The sequence below is a fragment of the Ornithodoros turicata genome, chromosome 2 (genome assembly GCF_037126465.1).
Source record: "Ornithodoros turicata isolate Travis chromosome 2, ASM3712646v1, whole genome shotgun sequence".
NCBI lineage: Eukaryota > Metazoa > Arthropoda > Arachnida > Ixodida > Argasidae > Ornithodoros > Ornithodoros turicata.
Window position 1 is genome coordinate 68,882,788 of NC_088202.1, and position 17,716 is coordinate 68,900,503.

The 17,716-nt window shown below is 46.4% G+C and overlaps 1 protein-coding gene across 4 annotated transcripts in view; it reads right to left on the minus strand.

Annotated features, from left to right (window-relative positions):
* Positions 1-11,546, minus strand: part of LOC135385529 (protein sidekick-2-like) — a 50,405-nt gene extending 38,859 nt beyond the window's left edge. For 2 of the 4 annotated variants that reach the window (XM_064614889.1, XM_064614887.1), the window contains exons 1-2: positions 11,406-11,546; positions 8,597-8,821 (exon numbers count right to left, since the gene is read on the minus strand). In XM_064614889.1, coding sequence (XP_064470959.1) covers positions 8,597-8,821; positions 11,406-11,448 — 268 coding nt within the window. In that variant the 5' untranslated portion in view covers positions 11,449-11,546. Of the gene's footprint in view, positions 1-8,440; positions 8,536-8,596; positions 8,822-11,405 lie in introns of those variants that run through there. The other 2 variants (XM_064614886.1, XM_064614888.1) reach the window with 2 other exon arrangements.
* Between the last annotated feature and the right edge of the window lie 6,170 nt (positions 11,547-17,716).

The following is a 17,716-nucleotide window of genomic DNA, read 5'->3' on the forward strand; positions in this document are numbered from 1 at the left end:
ACCCCAGAACTCCAAGCTCTGAGGTAACCCCAGGATCTCAAGCTCTGGGGTAACCTCAGAACCTCAAGCTCTGAGGCAACCTCAAGACCTCAGATGTCCCATAATACCTCAAGACCTCAGACTATGAGGTAACCTCAGGAATTATTTTCAATAGCCCCCCCCCCCCCCCCACACACACATGACTCAAGCCAAGCTACTAAATTAACAGGATCGAATTCCCGCTTATGGAAGTGTGGCCTAGTTGTGGCCGCTTTCCAACTATAGAAATTGACTGACAAGATTCAGGTGTTAAATTCAGCGGCGAAACTATCACCGCGTTGTAGAAAGCCTCGGCATATCAGTCAGATGAGTTTCAGGTACAGCCAACTGGTACCAGTTGATCGAACTGGTCCCTGTTCGATACCACAGTTCACCCAGTCCCAGTTGCAACCGTACAACTTAAACTGGGGCTGGGTGAACTGTGTTATCGAACAGGAACCAGTTCAATCAACTGGTACCAGTTGGCCCAACCGGTTTCTGGCCGGTCCTAGTATCAACCGGTATCAGTTGGCCCAACTGGTTCCTAACCGGTCCCAGTCTCAACTGGGGCTGGGTGACCTGTGTTATCGAACAGGGACCAGTTGAGCTGGTCCCTGTTCGACAACACAGTTCAACAGGCACATACCAGTTCAAAAAATGTTCGCATGGGTTATATTCCCGCAGGCATGCTGGATGAGAGCAACAGCCGTTTGCTTGGGCTAGGAATCGTATGTTTCACCTGGGATTGTCATGGCATGCGTTGCCCGCGATTTTAGTGATGTTCTGAGTTGCCGGAATGTTGATATTTCACGTGCTTGTGTCGGTTGTGTTGCTTTTCAAAAGGGAGCTGTATCTCTACCGTTCTTCTCCTGTGCCTCAAGCACCAAACGTGCGTTCGTGATGTACGATTCGAAAGAATTTGTGAGACAGTTCTGAAATGTTACGCTGACTCTGTCAACCCGAAGCATCTGCGTTTGTGTTGTTGGCGTTCTGTTTTCCACATTAATTTCACATTCTTCGGGAAATTCAACGTTGATGTACGCACTTGTCGCCATCGCTAATATTCTTGAATAAACATATAGAGGAAGACTTTCCTGTACCTGTCAGCTAGCCAGTATATACGAGGGTGGTTCCATAAGTTTCCGGCCCGATGTAGAAAATGTGCGCAAATTTGAAAATGCGATTAAGGACGCGTGGCTCCATCTGTTGGAGGGCCGGAGCACTACCCTCAACGCTCCCCATGCTTTTGTCGGTTGGAGAGCGGCATTTCAAACAGCCAGGGTGCACTCTTCAGTTAAAATGGAAAAGATCGAGTACCGCGCTGTGATAAAATTCTTGACAAAAGAGGGACTTTCGCCTAAAGAAATTAAAGCGCGTCTGGACAACGTGTACAGGGAAGCCTCTCCGTCGTACATAACGGTAAAAGACTGGGCTAAGCAGTTTCGACTAGGGCGAGAGTACATTGAAGACGATATACGCGATGGTCGTCCAGTGGAAGAGGTGACACAAGAAAATTTGTCTCTTGTCGAGGAGGAAGTGCTGAGCGACAGGCGTCTGAAGGTGAACGAAATCTCAGAAAGGCTGGGGCTTTCCAAAACAACCGTTTTTCGCATCATCGGCGAGGGCCTTCACATGAAAAAGGTCAGTGCGAGAGGGGTGCCACGACTTCTCTCGTCAGTTCAAAAGCAACAGCGCGTCGTCTGTGCCAAAGAGTTTTTGGAGCTCTGTCAAGAGAACGAAGAAGTGAACGAAGTGAAATGAAGTGAACGAAGAAGTGAACGAACGAAGTTGAAGTCAATTGTCACAGGGGATGAGACTATGGTGCTCTACTATGATCCCCTTTCGAAAAAGGAGTCGATGGAATGGCGCAAACCAGCAGAAGCACCCCCAAGAAAAGCCAAGGTCGCACAATCCACAAAGGAAATAATGGCAACAATATTTTGGGATTGTCACGGGATCCTCCTCATCGACTTCAAAGAGAGGAACACCACAGTGAATGCGACTTATTATGCTTCACTCCTGCACAGACTGCGAGACGCCATCAAGGAAAAGAGGCGCGGCAGGTTGAGTCGAGGTGTCCGGTTGCTCCAGGACAATGCCCTGTCCACACGGCTTCTGTTGCCAAGGCTGCACTGAAGGAGTGCGGCTTCGAAGAAATCCACCACCCACTCTACAGTCCAGACTTGGCACCGAGTGACTACTTCCTGTTCTCAAACTTGAAGAGGGATCTCAGAGGACGGAGATTTCAAAACGATAGTGAGCTGTAAGAGGCAGTTTTCCAGCATTTTGCGGACAAAACTTCGGACTATTTTTTCAAGGGTATAAGAACGCTGGTTGCAAGGCGTCAAAAGTGCATCGAAGTTAAGGGTGACTATGTCGCAAAGTGATACACTTGTTTCGTCTCTATGACTATTAAAAGTTGATCGGGCCGGAAACTTATGGAACCACCCTCGTATCATTCATGTGTATGGCGTTGCGTCGCCTGCATCTCGCTTCTGTCCAGCAATTGAAGCTGGTGGCTTCGTTCGCTTGTGTTTGCGTTCAATATTAACTCGTGACGTGGAGGATTTCATTTAGAGTTTAGACTTCCCGCAGCAGAGTAGACGAAGACAGAAGGATAGACTTGTGGTAAAGGATTTCGACTTATTCTGACGTGCGTGCTTGATTTCAAATTTCCTGTCGTGTCTATTACTGCCATTAACGGGTATTAAATGTGTGGTATCAGCTGTCGTTTTCTTCTGTTTATTAAAGTATTTATTAAGAGTGTACCGTGTTGCGCGATCGCAGAAACTGAACGTGCTGTGTGTGTGTGGGGGGGGGGGGGTGATTACGAAATAGCTTTCCGTTGTTGGCCGCACACGAGTGGGCATCGTCACGAATATAGAAAAAAAAGGGGAGAATAAGGGCGACGGGTTCAAGGGTTGCTAGGGCTGCTCAGCCCCAACCATGCCTCCAACTAATCAAATACCATGTGGTGGAGTGACATCAGGAAGAGGCGAATGAATGAACCACTTTTATGAAAACAGTTCACTGAAATTAACTGAACTGAATGAACGAGTTCATCAAATTGAACTGTTTCGCCCATTACCCATTAGCAGATTACTACTCTACTGCATGACGCTGAGCTGGCATTGCTTCAATCAAGACAAAGTGGTGACTTCACTTTCAAAGCAGACTGTGCGGGAGAAGGCGGGGGGGGGGGGGGTAATGGCAGGATAGGCTCGCCGTTGTTGGCCACACAGAAGTGGGCGTTGTCACGACTATAGCAAAAAAAAAAAAGAAAGAAAACGAACGCAGAGCACAACAAAGCACAAAGGAAGGACGGACGAATGGAGGATAGAGGAAGTCGGAGGATGGTGATGCGGTGAGGTGCACGAGTTCATCGGGGAGCGCGGGAGAAGGCACCAGAAGAGAAGCCAACGCGCTGTCCCGTGAAAATCGTTCATCTCCTCTACAGATACGTGCGTGCAAGCATAAAAAAGGGAAAAGAAAACATCGGAAAACACACAACAAATCGCAGGGAAAACCCCAGTGCATAAAACCCCAGTGCTGGTGAGAAATAAAGGACGGACAGACACAGCACTGGACTGAAAACCAAAAGATTTACTTCCAGACAAGGAACACCTAAATATTCGAAATTATTAATGCGTTAGCATTATAGTCCTCGCTACACAAGAATTGCGGCGCGGTGAGTGGAGAGGGGAGGAGCGAAGAGGAGGGCGCATTGAGAGTGCGACGCGACCACGGCGTCGGCTCTCGGCTGGGGGCGGGGGGGGGGGGGGGGCGGTGAGCGGGTTTCGCCGCTGCGAAAATAATGTCGCCACTGGCATTTCCCGCCAAATTCCGGCTATACGCTCTTCATTGGCTCTGGTCCCTCTCGTGACCTTTCTGGATCGGTGATTAACTGAGGCTAATTTAACCGATGGATTCGCTCGCGTTCGTTTCCTCCGACCCGTTTGACCGTTGTGCAGCTGGCGTCCATGTGGGCAGAAAATGATTTCGTTTCATGGATTTCCAAGATGTACAAGCCATAGCCGAACTCCACAATGAAATGTAAGCAGACAAACGGTTGATGCATATCAGTGATCAGACGTAGTACTGCTGCCTAACAGTGTGCATAACCGAAGTACGTCTTGTCTCGTATTACATCAGTTCCTGCTGGACACGAGTCCTGACCTAGTTCATGTGCTTTTCTGTATCGCGTTACTAGTTCTTTTTTTTTTCTGCTATTTGAATGTGTCTGATGTGTAATGCACTCGTCTGCATGAAAAGGAAAACAGCGCGTATCGCGTACGCCTGGCTCCCCGAATTTTGTCATTAGCGACACGTCCGTGCGTAACGGGCCTAAGGCCGATAACATATCTTACATAGCGTATTTAACCAATTAACCTTGCTTATGCTCTGCCTTACCATATCGTTAACGGATTGTTTTTTGTTTTTAGTTTTCATTCAGACACTGACAGCTGGTTACCTGTTCGTGACTAAGAGCATGTAGGCCCTGTCATCTGAAAATTCCACAGTTGTGCTAGGACGAAGAGAATGTCTTCTGGGCCTCATTACATGCTATATGCGTAATAATATCTACTTTCTCCCAACCGAATAGGTTCCTTTAAATATTGTGTAATATGACAGTCACGCTTTATGTTGTTCTGAAGTAGTTATTCTGCAATCATCTTGTACATTTACTTTCATTGCAATGTTGCTTCTTGTTTATATGATTACCGTGTCAATAAATTTGTACATTTACGTTCCTTTGTGTTCTGGATCTTCATTTTCTCCTTCCCGATAATATTAGCGGCATTAGCACACGACCGGGCGGAGTGCGGAGAACGGAGAGGGGGCTAATCCGAGGGAGAGGGTATAGGAGAGAGCACATGCGCAGTTCAATCACGTCAGCGCGCGCATTTTGGCGCCAGGTTATGGCGGTACCTTCGCCATTCGCCACCGATGATTACGTGGCCGAGGGGGGCGGTGCTTTTCGTGGCAAAACTGTGGAAGCTAGAGCTCCACGAGTCCCCCACAGCTCTCATAGAGCCCATAGTTTGAGATAATTCAGACAACACTGGGCATGCAACCCATGAAGGTGCACGGTGATGCCTACCATTCGGCCAATCAGGAGTCTCTCAGTTTGGCTCGCCTTTCGGCCGGTCCTGGCTACCATGGACTTCTACTGGCTTTCATGCCTGACGCTCGTTATTCCGTATTCCAAAACAACCAAGGCAAATTTTAAAGAAAACAAATATTTGTTTGGTGCATCGTATTGACTGAAAAGTCTCTCACAAATATTTACCATGCGTGCAGAGCCCAAAGCGTTGCGTTCGTTGAAAGACTGCAATCTAACCAAGTTCGGACTTGCAAAAAAAAAAAAAAAAGACACACAGTCAACTCCCAGAAGCGATCGACATTGCTAAGTGCATGCGATTTCGCGGTGAGCATCTTCTTTCGTTTCTTGCAGTGCATCAAATGTTACGACGAAACGGGAAATCTCACACCGATACCGAATCCTGTCTCAGTTGTCTCTGCATTTGAAAAATACGACGGCGCTTAAAAGTGTTCCTCGCCACTTCTTCCACTTCTGAACTGGAGATATTGTTCGTTGGATACTTTTTCGGGAAATATCACAAACTACGCAGAATCACTTTGACACACGAACAAATCCGCGAACACACTTCTCTTTGAACGGTGCTCTCAATTGACATCGTCGAGACGTGGCGAAGTGGCCACCTGCCACTCATCCCTTCTCGTAACTGCCCGCCAGACAGGGTTCCCGCGAAAGAAGGCTATTTCGAAACTGTGCCAACCAATGGCGGTGCGCTCAATCTCCTTCGGCCGATCTTCTGGCCGATTGGGACTAGTGATGATGCCTGACGCAGTAATACCACGTGGTTATGAAGTGGGAACTTTTTTTACAGCCGTGAAGGCGGGGAGCTATGGAGGACTGGCTGCACTCTACTGACTCGGCAGTGCAGCTGTGGTGGTCGACAGGTTCAGACGCGTCTGCGTGGGCGCGCCATGGGTTATAAAAGCTGTGCGAAGGAGCGCCGGCGAAACAAGCTGGAGGCTGCGAGGCGGTGCCGCAAAGCTGAATCGGAGTAAGCCCGAAGGGCTCGTTTGGTTGGGAATGTTCTTTTGCGTTAGCGTTGTGTAGGGTCGTGTGAAGGGTCGCTGAAGGGTTGTGCAGCGTTGTGAAGGGGAGTTCCCAACGGATTTTCCAGTTTTAATGCTGATGCATTTCCGTCAGATTCACGAATGGATTGACCATGATTTTTTTCTTCCCATGCACTGGGGTTTTAGCGCTTTTAAACATGTTCCACCAAACAACCCGATTTTTAACTCTTTCTAATTTGTTTGACTAGTGCCTTTCTCTCAGCTGCCACATCTGCAAGGGTGTGATCCCCTCACTTACGTGGTAAAAGAAAGGAAACAACGTGTTTGTCGTCAGAGCTCATGAACTACGCCTCTTGCATATATTGATGATGGTACACAACTAATGAGTATAACGGCATGCAACAAGTGACACTTGTCAAATGAGTCATAAAATGGCACACAACTAGAGGTGTGCGAATATTCGAAATTTCGAATACGAATCGAATATTTGCGATATTCCATACGTATTCGTATTCGGAAATTTGATATTCGTAGCTTTCGAATATTCGTAAAAGTTCGAATATTCGATTTTTTATATATTTTTTAGAATATCACAGCAGCTTATTACACAGCTGTTGTTGGCTGCACGCTGGAATTTGTACGTTGCGGTCAGCAACGAACATGTATAGTAGAACAGCTGCAAGGCGACGCGCGGAGCTTAGGAGATACTCCCATCTGCGAGTGCGTCGCTACACGTTCGGTAACCGAAACGGAAACTAGTACACAGTTGTGTGCAACCACCATTTTAAAGTCCACCACAGCCAAACGCGAAACCGCGGTACGCTTCATGCATCGTCAGCACAGTCGCGGCTTCTATGGATTACCAACGAACTCTGAACATTCGTGTGAGGCCTACAGTTCGCTGAAATTCCAATTAAATATCAAAATTCTGTTGGCGTTGAGCTGAACGACGCTGTTCACCACTCCACTGCGTGCACAGCCAAAATCCGCGTCTGGAACGCGTTTCTTTGGTTTCGACTTGAGGTATTCAGCCATATTTAGTCCAATTGAGGAATGGAACGTGACGATATTTCGACATCGTTTCTCCAACTCGGCCGCTGTGCGACCGGCCGTATGTTAAAAGTGTCCATTAGGACGACAATCGCGCTGCAATGTCATTTGAAACAGTACTAAATGAAAAAGCGCTGAACACGAACGTCGCGGTAAAGATTACACGTGATGAGCACAGCCATACAACCTCCTCGAGGATCGCGGTTTTATTGCGCTAATGAATGGGGTTGTTAAAAAAAAAATCACTATACCGTCACGAGTGATGGTCTCACGTGTGACATCACGCATGAGGACACAGCGGAACCGTGCAGTTTCTCGCCTACACGACAAATGCGGAAGGCATTGTCAGTGCATGAAGAAAGCACTTGCCACCTTCACTTTCCTTCTGAGGTGAACTCATCACTAATTCTGAACATGTGATTGCCCTGCACTTCCATTCTGTCTGTTTCACCAGCAGTTACAATGCTAACACAGGTGTTCACTGTTCATGAAAGATGTGAAAGGGCATGTTGTTTTTACAGTTTTCAGCTTGCCTCAGGAGAAAAGCACATTGTTGAACATGAGAGAACTGATGTTCTGAGGCTGGAACAATATAGAAGGGACAAATACATACAAAGCCTCAAACGCAATTTGAGGCCTTGTATGTATTTGTCCCTTCTATGTTGTTCCCGCCTCAGAACATCAGTTCTCTCATGTTCAACATTTGCCGCTTGCGTCGATCCCTGTCGTATGATTGTGTGTGTATGAGTGAGCAAAAATGTAAGAGTGAAAGGAGGATGAGTGAGGGAGAGTGACTGGTTTGTCCCTTCAGATGACGCACCCTGGAAGTCGCTGAGAAGGCGTGTTAGCTTAGCTCAATTGATAGAGCCCTGGATCGGTAATCCAGAAGATGTGGGTTCGAGTCCTACAGCTGGCTAACCTTTTCAGTGACTTTCATCTTTCATAGCATATTGTTTCATTGTAAAAATAATTTTACTGTACATACATGTGCATGTAGGCATGTATGCCCTATGTGAAGCCAATACATTAATAGATCTTCCTTGTTGGCATTTTTCTAAAGATCAGCAGAACACAACTGTGACCATTCTTGTTTTCCAGGCTTCATGCTACTCATAAAAGCCTTTATCCTATGTCGTGGTATTCGATTCGATATTTCAGGGAGAATTTTGCAGATATTCGCATTCGATTCGTATTCGGAAATTTCAATATTCGCACACCTCTACACACAACATAAAATATAGCTTAGAAGAGCACTGTTTCTTACTGATCCGTTCCAGATAACAAGCGTAATCATTCATTGACCTCGAATAAATTGTCTTCCTTCACATTTGCGTTGTTCAGCCCTTCTGTACAGGATATCTAGTGCAAGGGGTGGAAAGTGGAATGCCTATTTCAAGTAGAGCAAAATTTGTGTACTAACCACACATGTCTTCACTTTCGTCATCGCCATCCATGCAATCATTGCTTCCATCACATAATTTTAAACTGCTGAATATTTGGATTCGTCGTGGACGACCTCTCCGATGTCTACTATCCCAAGAAGAATAGTAGTCTTCGGAGTACGAGGATTGGCCCTGGACGTAACACTCGATGTCTTTTTCTTCAAACGCATTCGCCAGTGTTATGCGTGGTATTATGCATTGAACTGGAATGAAAATGTTTTCATTTTCAACACAACTCGATGAACCGTCATAGAATAATCAAGAGAGAATACATCAGTAAGGCGCGGAAGAGCCAGCACTTTCTTGTCCGTCCTTGTTTGACCGTGTCTCTCGGTGCCCTTCACCATGACTTCACCATATGCCTTTTCTGCATTTCCCTTAAGCTTCACTGATAAACCATCGGTTGTGTCTCATACCACGTCACAGATTTCTTTGAGCAACTATTGACAGGTTCAGTTGAGTAGCGAGGAAGTCCGTTCCTTAATATAGCGATATCTGGGATTGAGCCATTCTATTAGGTGAGTTAAATACTACCAGGACTTTTGTTCCTTGAAGTTTTGAGCGCCAACGACTACTGCCACTTGAAATCCACTTAGAGTGACGGATAGTCGTCCTTTTACTATCAGCTAAGCCCTTGAATGGTGGCCGCTCGAACATCAAATTCATACGCTATCGTGATTAGGGTTCGGAATTCCGAGTCATTGTTACGATTAACGAATTTCAGGGATCACGGAAAAATGTGGATCACGGGATGTGGATGTGTGTTTCAAAATGTGGATCACGGGGCGGAATCAGGGTTTTTGTGCAACCGTCCCAACGAGGTCACTTGCCCATCCACAGTATCGCAAACATCAACACAGTGCTCATTTCTATTTTACATTAGATAATGATTCCTTTTGCTGCTGTCTTCTTTTTATTCCTCCATGGTAACTACTGTGTTCTTGTCTGGAGTACCCAGTCCAGATTTCTGGAAAGCCAGTCTCCATCTTTGTCTATTCATTCTGAAGCCAGCGTATTGATGAAGATTAAAGAAACAAAAAAGGGAGAAAGATCTTGCAATATACATCATTATTTTGCGTGGCTCTCACAGATCGAAAACACCCTTGTGATTTCGGAAGAGTTGCAGTGTCGCTTGATGGCTGTCCTGGGCTGTCGGCTGTGTGGTGAGTTGAGTCAGCAGCTACGCGTTTGCCATGTGTTGTGGACGACGAAGTTAGTTCGTTTTCGGATGTAACGGGTTTTGTCTGTTTTTTTTCTCTCTCTCTCTTTCTCTTTTTCTTTTTTGCGGAAGAGGCGCTCCCAGACATAGGCTTTGTATGATACCGTCCCATCCCTTTCGTACTTACAACTAACAATTCGCTCCAAGGAAAGCGGAAATTTATTACCTTTAAACCATGGATATTATCACCCTATCAACCATATCACCCTGGAATTGGACTCACGAGAACCCGGTATTCCAGGACATGAAAATATGCTCAGATTTGAGATTTGGGTATCTGCGCCCTAATCGTAACGTCCTTAGAGAAGCAGCGAAAGGCCACTCAATAACACTTTCGTCTTGGCTACAGCAGATTGTACAAGAAATAGCATGCGCTCTTGCACAAGAACGATCGTGGGCAACCTGTAGCGCAAGAGAGAGAGAGAGAGGGGGGTCCTTGGTCTGGACACGCTCTAGAAAACCTTAAACTGCTTCGCAGTGAGTGAGCGATGCTACGTTACACTGATCATATTATGTCACGCGAGCAGATCAGGCCGGGCTGCGTAATTCCAATATACTACCCAGTACAGCAGATCTGTTTCTGAACTTAGCGCATGACACTTTCTGGCAACCTACATTGCCGGAGCAACGCACAGACGCTATGGCGTACTGTGTTTCAAATGGCGATAGAGGAAAAAATGCAGGCGTCTTTCGCCAGTATACATTTCCACTTCTATGGACCAAATTGTTATAAGCTCCTGTTAGTATTGTCGTTCGGATAATGGTATCTTTCATTTTTTTCACGATGAGGAATTATTGCCCCTTTAAGGACGTCGCACACACACTTTTATTCAGGAATGGTTGCCGACTGGAGGAGCCAACGTTTGCGTTGTATTCAAGGTGTGTGTGTGTGTGTGCGTGTGAGCAGTTGACGTTACCAGTTGAAAAGCGTTATAATACATACAAGAGTTAAATTTTGTGTGGAAAACACGTTCGGAGAAGCAATACTACATATATCATTCATTATTCATGCGCCACAGAAAAACGCCAACATATTGCAGAATGGCATAAAGCGGCCCAATAAATAAAACGGTAAATAAAGGTGGTAACTGGTATAAAGTAATGGTATTACAGCAGAACAACAACAACATGCAGATGATGATGGCACGAGAATTACTGTTATCTCCCACTCCATTTCGTTCCATTCTTGTTGCTTCTTGTTTCAACTCTATCAGTCAGATGACAACCTCAGCTAGGAAATGTTGTACCACGAACAGCTATTCTAATACGTCTTCAGTATCACTCATCTCCAAAAATGTGTAGTACGTGGAGCAAAACTAGTGAACTTACGTTCCTTGTTTCTGCAATGATGGCAGCCAGCTAAGTAGCCCGTTCCTTCCGTCCACGTCGAGTATCGGCGGAGTAATTATGCGCGCGCAAATTCCCAATATATAGTCATCCGGAATGTTGCTACGTTTGACTGCTTCTTCTTCTTTTTTTTTTTCATACACCGAACCTTGCACAGCATGACCTTACATTCCTAACAACGGCACCCGCAGATACACAAAAGAGAGATTTGCTTAACTTACGTTCGAAAACGACGAGTACTAGCAGGCACTTCAGGTGTGTCATGCTGGAAGCTTCATGTACACAATGAGCAACGCAGCCGTGTGAGAAGACACAGTAAGCGAGGTACCCGTATGTACGGGTGCATTCCGAAACTATGGAATATGACACTTCAAGTTATCGGTCTCGTCGTCTAGACTGCCCTCGGAGTGCGTCATGTGTGGAGATAAAATGTGTAAGTGACATATCGGGCCTCATAATATCATATCCCGGACGAAAATAACTTAATCAACCTTCAGAAAAATCGTTATAATTTAAGCTTGGCGATGACGGAAAGAGGAACCAGAAATCAGTTAAAAACAGAGCACCCGTCTGGAACCACGCGCCTTTCATGGGCACTGATTTTCATATCATTTCACTGAGTAACAGAGCAGTTACCGCAGTTTGTGCTGATCAATGACAACAACGTTGAACGAACACCATCACTTTTGTTCAAGATGCACCAACTAAACTTCCCGAAATGCACTTACGCAGAATCTCCTGTTGAACTGTCCACGACACAGCGGCCATCGTGACATCCTCAGACGGCGCCCAGCTGATCTGGGATGTCCAGCCTTTAAAAGTTTATGTTAGTAGTGAGAGAGTAAGAAAAAGCTTCTGTTAAAGGAATGAAAGATGCTGTTACCTTGACAACCATACAGAAGGAATAACAGTTATTGTTAGTGTGCAACCCGTGTGTGCTTTTCGGGTTCCTGTCTTTTCAGCACTTTTGTCTTTCGAGTCATGAAAGCAATTAAATTAAGTATATGTCAGACTAAAGAGAAAAAATGTTTTCCTGGAGGGAATGAAAGATGCCGTTACCTTGACAACAATACAAAAGGAACAACAGTTGTTGTTAGTGTGCGCCTCGTGTGTGCTTGTCTGGTTTCCGTCCTTTCAGTGATTTTACCTTTCGAATCCTGAAAGCAGTTCCATACCGCAGTTTGTGCTGATCAATGACAACAACGTTGGACGAACACCATCACTTTTGTTCAAGATGCACCAACTAAACTTCCCGAGATGCACTTACGCAGAATCTCCTGTTGAACTGTCCACGACACCGCGGCCATTGTGACATCCTCAGACGGCGCCCAGCTGATCTGGGATGTCCAGCCTTTTAAATTTCTATGTTAGTAGTGAGAGAGTAAGAAGCTTCTGTTAAAGGAATGAAAGACGCCGTTACCTTGGATAATACAAAAGGAACAACAGTCTTTAGTGTGCGCCCCGTGTGTGCTTCTCTGGTTAATGTCCTTTCAGCGCTTTTACCTTTTGAATCATGAAAGCAATTAAATTCAGTGTCTGTTACTAGTAAAAGAGAAACAGTTTCTGTTGAAGGAATGACAGATGCCGTTACCTTGACAACAATACAAAAGGAACAACAGTTGTTGTTAGTGCGCGCCCCGTGTGTGCTTGTCTGGTTTCTGTGCTTTCAGCGCTGTTACCTTTCGAATCATGAAACAACCAAATTAATGGTTCTCGTTAGTAGTAAAACAGTAAAAAAGTTCGCGGTAAAGGGATGACAGATGCCGTTACCCTTGACAAGAATACAAATGGAACAACAGTTGTTGTTAGTGTGCGCCCGGTGTGTGCTTGTGTAGTCTCAGTCCTTTCAGCGCTGTTACCTTTCGAGTCATGAGACCAATTACATTAAAAGTTTCTCTTAATAGTAAACGAGTGAAAAGTTTCTATTAAAGGAATGACAGATGCCGTTACCCTTGAGAAGAATACAAATGGACCAACAGTTGTTGTTGGTGTGCGCCCCGTGTGTGCTTGTGTAGTCTCAGTCCTTTCAGCGCTGTTACCTTTCGAATCATGAAAACAATTGCATTAAAAGTTTCTCTTAATAGTAAAAGAGTGAAAAGTTTCTATTAAAGGAATGACAGATGCCGTTACCCTTGAGAAGAATACAAATGGAACAACAGTTGTTGTTGGTGTGCGCCCGGTGTGTGCTTGTGTAGTCTCAGTCCTTTCAGCGCTGTTACCTTTCGAGTCATGAGACCAATTACATTAAAAGTTTCTCTTAATAGTAAACGAGTGAAAAGTTTCTATTAAAGGAATGACAGATGCCGTTACCCTTGAGAAGAATACAAATGGAACAACAGTTGTTGTTGGTGTGCGCCCCGTGTGTGCTTGTGTAGTCTCAGTCCTTTCAGCGCTGTTACCTTTCGAATCATGAAAACAATTGCATTAAAAGTTTCTCTTAATAGTAAAAGAGTGAAAAGTTTCTATTAAAGGAATGACAGATGCCGTTACCCTTGACAAGAATACAAATGGAACAACAGTTGTTGTTAGTGTGCGCCCCGTGTGTGCTTGTGTAGTCTCAGTCCTTTCAGCGCTGTTACCTTTCGAATCATGAAAACAATTACATTAAAAGTTTCTCTTAATAGTAAAAGAGTGAAAAGTTTCTATTAAAGGAATGACAGATGTCGTTACCCTTGACAAGAATACAAATGGAACAACAGTTGTTGTTAGTGTGCGCCCCGTGTGTACTTGTGTAGTCTCAGTCCTTTCAGCGCTGTTACCTTTGGAATCATGAAAGCAATTGCATCGAAAGTTTCTGTTAGTAGTAAAGAGCTAAACGTGTATGTAACAGGATTGAAAAATGCCATTGCTTTGACAACAATACAAAAGGCACAACGTTGTTCTTATAGCCCATCCAGCTGGTCGTTTTCGTGGAGAAAAAGTTGCACTGGCTCGAGCGTGCATGTTCTGCCGGTCGTTTTAGGGCAACATGTAACATGTTCCGCTGGTCGTTCGCGTGTATAGCGTGCGCTCGCGAGCACTGAATCCGTGCAGGTCAGGCCACACCGAGAATATCGGCGGCGTGGACCGGAAGACGAGCTCTCAAGTTCCGCTTTCCACTCCTTCTCACCCTCCTTTCCATGGTTTACACTTGCTCAACATGGCCGCCATGAAACCGGCAGACCTACTGGATGCTTTGGATGAGTCAAGTTCGTCGAGTTCAGACAGGTTGAGCAGTAGCAGTAGTTACGCAGCAGTAGTTAGTTAGAAAAAATCCGTCGAACGCCTCAGCATAAACGCTGAGGCGAGGTGTCCACGGGCGAAGCGCCCGAAGGTGGAGAACTATAGGTCGTGGACACTTTCGCGCTACTCGGACGGTGATGGACTCGAACTCGGATGGAATGAATGTGGGTTGTGAATGTGGATTCTGGCATTGTCATGTATTTTATGTTTAAAGTGGTTATTAAAGTAGTGTTCCTGTGGCCACGACTCCATGTTGTACATCAGTTGCATGAGTTTTTCGTCCACACTGGCACTATCTAGCATGATCTGCTTTGCGGATCGGTGTAAGCAGCACTGGCGCAGTTTTCCTGCACACGGGCCCTACACCGGCGCGCTACAGTGTCCTGCACTAAAACCACCAGCTGAATTCGCTATTAGTGTGCGTCTCGTGTGTGCTCATCTGGTACACTGCTATCAACATCGTCGAGTGCACTCGTCGTCATCTCGCGCCGGCACGAACGCCAACTCATTAAAAGTTCAGTTGGGGACTTGCCACCATTCTGAATGGTCATTATTCTTTGTGTCCCAACATTTGGTGACACGAACGTTTTCGAACTCAACTGAAACAAGCTATCTGCGGCGAACGACTGCTTCAGCGACTTCTATCTGCCTAAGAGCTGGGTGACCGACGTCCAGCGCAGCTCTTGCGGCAGTTACTCGGTGATCATTCTGTCTCTATGGACGACGCTATCCTGCGTGAGCTTTTCCTTGAACTCTTGCCGCAGAATGTGCAAATGGTCTTGGTGATGGCAGCGAGCATGGCTCTTGACCAGCTGGCCAAGCTTTCCGCTCTTGCCGTGCCTCCTCGTGTCATCTTTCCGGTATCCCATTTGTCTGCAACTGCATTTACACAAGGCCCCTCTTCTCAAATCGTGAACTTAGCCGTGAGTTTCGAAACCTCGCAAGCCTCGTTGCTGCTTCTCAAGCACCCTCCCGTCGAGATCATGACGGCGCACGACTTCGTCGTTTTCGCAACAGCCCTCAACGTTCACCCACGCTTAGTCGCTCACGGGACCGCAGTCCAGCTACTACCGTCTGCTGGCACCACCGTCGATTCGGTGTCTCAACCTATCACTGCCGCCTCCCGTGCACGTGGCAGCAAGAAAGCCCGTCAGCGTACCATTGATGACGACCAATGGTCCATGTTCCACCTCCTGTCGCCTTTTTTGCATCCGGGAGCGTACATCAGCCTTCCGTTTTTCGTCGACACTGAAGCCGACGTGAGCGTCCTTCCGGCGAGTCGATTAAATCGCCGACAATCGCCCTCGTACCACCTCACACCCGTCAGCAGCTCGAAGATCCCTCTACGAACAGCGGTCCCTCACATTAAATCTAGGCCTCCGATCGTGTATTTCGTTGGTTTTCCTGGTTGCCGACGTTACCCATACCATTCTTGCCACAAATTTACTCAACCACTCCCAGCTTCTGGTTAACACGTACAATCACAGGCTCATTGACTCCGCCGCAAACATTGTTGTCTCCGACATGCACTCGTCCTTACCATCATTCGGCGTTGCCTTCTTCCAGGACGATAGCAAGCCTTCCCTTGCCATTCTCAAGGATTACCTTACTTACTTACCTTCCTTACTCGTCCGCGCGATTGGTCCAAGCGTATGTTGCACAGCGTGGTTCACCACATCGAGACGAGAGGTCCTCCTGTGTTCACACGCCCACGCAGACAACCTCCCGAGAAGCTAAAAATCACCTGGGAAGAATTTGATCGTGCTCGACATGGGTATCATTCGCCCGTCCTCCAGCAGCGAGGCGTCTGCATTACATATGGTGGCCAAGAAGACTGGTGAATTACGCCCGTGTGGGGATTATCGAGCTTTAAACCACGTTACAATCCCCCGATCAATATCCGATACCCTCATATCCACGACTTCAACGCTTTCATTAGTGATGGCACATTTTTTTCCAAGGACGACACGACAAAGTAAGAGCATACCATCAAACTCCTATGGCCGAATCTGACATACCCAAGACTGCAATCACAACACCATTAAGCTTATTCGCCTTCCTGCGGATGCCGTTCGGATTACGCAATGCAGCGCACAGTCTTTCCAACATTTCATCGATTCCGTTCTCCGTAGGCTACCATTTGTTTTCGCCTACGTAGACGATATTCTCGTGGCGAGGTCCTCCATGGAAGAGCACTACACCCACCTTCGGCTACTCTTCTCCCGTTTGTCAGATTACGGCATCATAATTAATACCAACAAAAGTGAATTCGGCGCTATGTCGTTAGATTTCTCGGGTCACAAAATATCATCCGACTGAATTGCCCCTGCTTCCCGCCAACGTGAAGGCCATAGCACAGTTCCTTGACCTATTCCTCTGCACAAACTCCGTCAGTTCCTGAGTGCCATAAGCTTCTATCGTCGCTTCATGCCTCATTGCGCGGACATCCTGCGTCCTCCTAAGATATTACCTTTCATCCAAAACGAACGCCTCCCTACCTCTCGCATGGACAAGCGTGACCACCACTACGTTTGAGAGGGTCAAAGAACAGTTAACAAATGCCACTCTTCTGGTCCATCCGCAACCACATGCACCAACCACCATAATGGTAGATGCATCTGCCACCGCCGTAGGAGCAGTGCTCCACCCTTCTAGAAATGGTCCCATTGAGAATTCATCGAAAAGGTAATAGAATTCAATTGAATATCGTCCAGACGAATACAATTGAAAAATTCCTTGAAATTCCAATTCCCAATAGATTATTCTGAAGAAATACTCCGACTCATGACTCGGTGACTCATGGGCTCCGATTATGCCATCGCACATCCTCCACGTCTGCTGAGGAGCTACATGCCACCTTACTGTTCCTCAGAAATGTTTCATCCACTCATCGCAGTAGATGGGTGGTATGCTCTGATTCCAGAGCCGCCCTGCAATGTGTTGCATATATGGGGCTTCATGTATCCCTTCCTCCGGTTGTTACGTCCATCATCCAGGAAATGAGCCGTCTACAGATGAGTAGTAGTCACGAAGTATCCCTCCAGTGTATTTCAAGATATTTGTGGCATCCACAGGAATGAAGATACGGCCAGGGCTGCTGCAGTGGCGTATAGGTCCCGATCCCCATGATATATTATCCCCTCCAAAGGGGATAGAAGAAGCTACCTTGCCCATATGGTAAAGCCCCTGTCACATCTACAATGGTGTCAAGACGTTCCACCAAGAACTCTCAGGAGAGAAGTGGATCCCGATTTATCCCTCAACTTGTCCATTCAGCTGCCCCGCAACTTTTCGTCCGTTATACACAGGC